The following is a 4,611-nucleotide window of genomic DNA, read 5'->3' as shown; positions in this document are numbered from 1 at the left end:
AAGTGAGAAGATAAATAATAGTAAGCAAATAATTAATTTAAAGCAGATAAATAGTTATTTGTGCAAATTTGTACAAAATATTTTAATCCACTAGCAGATTTTACATAAACTTTTATTTTCTTTAAAATCCGAAATTAATATTTTTGCGTAAATGTTCGCATTTATTTGAGCAATTTATTTTCCACATAAATGCTAATTCTTTTATAGATTTTCCGTGATCGTACGTGAGATCAAACGATCATTGTATTACGTAAAATTATGGATGATAATGGCGAAGAAGAATGTGTTGCGGTAAGCTTGTTTATTTCATTGTATCTGAATTTTTAAATTAATTTTGAAAGATGTAAAACAAGACTTGTTGAAATTACTATGGAAATAAAAGTGTTTGAAAATTTTTGTTCTGAAAATGCGAAGTATTTTGACTAAAGTTTGAGGATTTTTCTTGCAAATTATCTCCTTTTTTGAATATAACTCTAAGTGTAATTCACTGTTTTTATAGAAAATTGTTTCATAAAATCTCATTTTAGGTTAAGCTACGTGAAGATGAATTTAGTGGTTTAATAGGAAATGTCGCAGGCTCTATTCTTCGTGACAAAGTTGGCGGTACTGCAGGCGATATTCTTGGTAATCTGGTAGGAAGTGTTGGTGGCCATGGAGGTATTTTTCTCGCAAAGTCATTCTTTTAATGCTTAAACACTTAGATCATAAGGCAGGATTGAAGGATTGATCAAACATCGGTATGAACGATACCACTGAAAGACAACCAACTTGGTACCTAAAAATACCTTAGGTACCATTGAATAGCTACCAGCATTAGGCAGTATCTTCTTGCATCGATCGTTGATACGTTTAAATCTAAGGAAATTTAGTATCGGATTGATAACTGTTACCATTTTATCTTGAGGACAATATCTTGCATAAATGACGGGCGGAATTCTAAAAGTTTCTACCTTCGATGCATGAATTTTAGCAGGAGGTGGTGGATACAATCAAGGAGGTGGTTACGGCGGTCATGGATATGATCAGCGAGGATATGGTGGAGCAGGATTTGGTAGTGGTTATGGAGGTGGTCAAGGTTTTGATTACGGTGGGAGAGGATATGACAATCGTGATAGAAATGAAAACAGAGAGCGTAGTGGTAAAAATACTGGTGCAATGGAACTGGTTGGAGATCTAATTGGTAATTAATTATTTCAAATGTTGAATCCTCAAAATCCGAAATAATTTCGTTTATTTCAATGGTCAAACCTAATGTTATACTCATATTTATGTACTTAAAATTTTGCTTTGAATCTGAATTAAATTTGCATCATTTAAGATTTTCATTCCGTTATGTCGCGAAAAGTAATACTCAGTTTTTTTGCAGTGCATAGTTTTTAGCCGTCAGAAAATTTAAGGTGGAATATTTGGCGGTGGAAAAAGTCGTGACGATGGTGCTAGTGGTAGAGGTAATGATGGTTACAGTGATTATCGAAGTGGTGGTAGCAGTGGTTACAGTGATGGTTACGGTCGGAAAAAACCGGAAAAAATGCGTAAGCTTGTTTCTATCTACCTTTTTGCTTCCAATAAGCGAAGCAGAAAAAAACTTTGCCAATTTTCAATCGAATATTTTGATCTAACATAAATACTAACAATCGTATATATGCAATAACAATCCTTGAACTTTGTACTTTCTCATTGTTGAATGGACGAAATTATCAGCTCTATAGCTATTATTCACTTCTAGGAGAATTTTTAGGATAGACTACTTTGCTTATTTCTTTCTTCTTTTCCAGATTTTTTCTCATAAAAGTTAGAAAAATAAGTGTTATTCATTTTGATAAAAGGATTTTGTTTAGCATTAGACTTTTCATTACGTTTTATTGGGCATTAGGTTTCTCAACAACAGTTAGTATTATATTTTAAAAACTGATTAATTAATCGCTTGTTTTGATTAATTATTAGTTTCGTAAGATTTTCCAATACCATGATGAACGTCCAGTTTTGTAAAACCTATAAAAGTAATAGTGTTCTACAATGATGTATAGTAATGATGAACAAATCTTTTTTGCATTTTTTGTCAGATTTTTGCAATTCCTAGAAACCACATATATTTGAAAATAAATCTGTTTTTTGGTCGTTTTTTTTTGGTATTCATTCGTTATTATTTATATTCATTTTTATGTTCAGTAGTATTAACTCCAAATTTCCAGTTAATCATTTAACAATTAGTTTTTTCTTGAAGTATGTGTATGTATGTGTGTGTGTATGTATGTATGTATGTGCACGTGTGATTCAACGATGGAAGTATCACTTTCACTGCAGAATTTATAGTTTTATCCTCCACACTTAGGCGGCCAATTAGGCAACAGTGTATTCTTCCATTACCGAAAAATGAAATTAATCAATAGTCGAAAGCATTCATCTTCTCTTTTTTGTTTATTTTTATTTCTTTTTAAAAAAAAAATTCATTTAGGGATCAATATGATAAAGCAAACAAATTGTCTATCTTTTCTTTTTTTTCGCTCTTTCCCATCTAAATAATTTTGTTTGTATTTACATTTGTTGCTTTTTTCCCATCATTGCAAATACAAAAATTATTATTCATCGTCTCATTTCCCATTATTTTGCTCATATATGAAATCAATTTTTGCTATTTGCAATGACGAAGGGAACAGTTGTTTGAACTTGAAATGATTTAGTCAGAAAGCACTATATCTATCTTCTAATCATTTTATTTGTTAAACTTATCGGTTTCGGTTACTTTATTATTATCAGTTTGATTTTTTGCTAATTATTTTTCCGCTAATTATCATCTTCTTTAAAAGTTTTTTTTTTTTATTTCAAAAATTTATTCTTCACTCTCTCTCTCTGTGGAGGAAAAATATGTTATGAAAAAATATCATTTTATAGCATAAATACATAATTCATGTATAATATATATTTCGTTAAAATTTTCACATTTAGTTCAATATTTCATACCTTTATAACATTATAACATTTTTGTAGTGTTTAGTTTTCCATACTTTCCCACAGAACGGTTTGAAATTCTTCCATCATTATAATAGAAAAAGAAATTTGATGAGAATAGCATGGAAGTTATAGATAAAAAAATTTTGCTAAATTTATAAATTCCTTAGCAATCGATAAATTTACTTAAAAACAATCAAATTAAGATGTAATTGTTTCGAACATGGAAAATGAATTTTTATTCTCTTTACTATCTTAGTAATAAATAAGAAAAGATGTTTTGCTGGAAAAAACTATTGTCGGGTAACCTGGATGGTGCAACTTAGTCTATCAAGTCTAACTTCATATTTTCATAATATATAAAATTAGACTTGATTTAGGCATACCTGAAATTAGATTTAGTCTAGGTAGAACTTGAAGTTTTCCAGGTAAAATCTGAAGTTATCAAGTTCCATAAATATTTTAACGCCGATATCGGAAATATCTGATATATATATATATATCATAATCGGTCTGCCTTATATCCCCCCGCATTTTTGTACTATCGTAACATACTATCGTAACTGTCCACAACAATTCTTGTACTTGTTGGCTTCATTCAATTATTCCTACTCATTTTTTTCTTACTTTAGATTCATTCGAAAATTTTTTTCTTGGAATTTAAGTATTATATTAAGTAAAATGTATGCCATTTATTAAATGAACAATCAATTTTTACACACAAATGTATAAAAACTCACGAAAATGCTATTTAATTTAATGATATTTTTGTGATCATTCTAATTCTGAATTATTGCTCTCTTCCCTTAAACAATAAAAGCTATCGACAACTTATTTCATTCACTAAAATACCGTATCTCAGAATCAGCTATGATATCAGGATATATGAGAGATGGACTAATAATTAATGGATGAATTAAATAGAATGCTATTACACCTGATGATTTGAATTAAGATCTTAATGAAATTTTCTTTTATGTTTATTTTTACTGCTATCAAGAAATGCTGTTGCTTAAAGAAAAAGTGATGATTAAGAAGTTTACCAATTTTGTTACTTTTAATCACTCATACATGTTAGCAGTTTCCATTTCAATTGATTAATTTGGTTTTGATCGATTTGATTTTGAAAAGATTTTTCTGACATTTAAATTTAATTCCAAAAAGATTGAGAAATCAACCTAAGACATTTTCAAAAGTAAAACTTATAGGCGTTGCAAGTTTTGCCTTTTTTCTCCCGAAAATATTGAGTGAATTTCATGCTCACTCAACTAAGCTATTCCGTTTTTGTCTTTCGAAAAGATGCCAAAGACTTCGGTTTATATCCTTTATAATTATGCATAATTATGCATTTTCGAAGCTAATTTTTTCATTTTTGATTTCATTGATATTCTTTTCATCTATAATTTATGGCTAAATTAGCAGGCAAAACAACAGCGTAACTTTACTAAATAATTAGCTTTATTTCTGCATCATTGCATCCATTCAATGAACGCTATTATTTTAAATCATTATTTCTTATTACTGAATGTTTTGCTTATTGTATCATACCTTTTATCAGTTTTTTCACATGCTGTAAATATTGCAGTTCAAGTTTAGATCCATTTATTACTTTCTATAATTATAATTGCTCCATGGTATTTAATAAAATTCAATCAAAATGCT

General features: G+C 29.0%; 1 protein-coding gene across 1 annotated transcript; it reads left to right on the top strand.

The window, feature by feature from the left end:
- Positions 1–201: 201 nt before the first annotated feature.
- Positions 202–1,624, top strand: LOAG_10551 (hypothetical protein; the record flags this gene model as incomplete). Its single annotated transcript, XM_003146075.2, has 4 exons — positions 202–291; positions 528–657; positions 971–1,180; positions 1,398–1,624. Exons 1-4 carry the CDS (start codon positions 259–261, stop codon positions 1,622–1,624), a joined length of 600 nt encoding a protein of 199 aa, XP_003146123.1. The 5' UTR covers positions 202–258.
- Positions 1,625–4,611: the final 2,987 nt, after the last annotated feature.

Source organism: Loa loa (assembly GCF_000183805.2).
Source record: "Loa loa unplaced genomic scaffold supercont3.194, whole genome shotgun sequence".
Taxonomy (NCBI): domain Eukaryota; kingdom Metazoa; phylum Nematoda; class Chromadorea; order Rhabditida; family Onchocercidae; genus Loa; species Loa loa.
The sequence above is the reverse complement of the archived record's forward strand: the minus strand, read 5'-3'. Positions and strand labels throughout refer to the sequence as shown.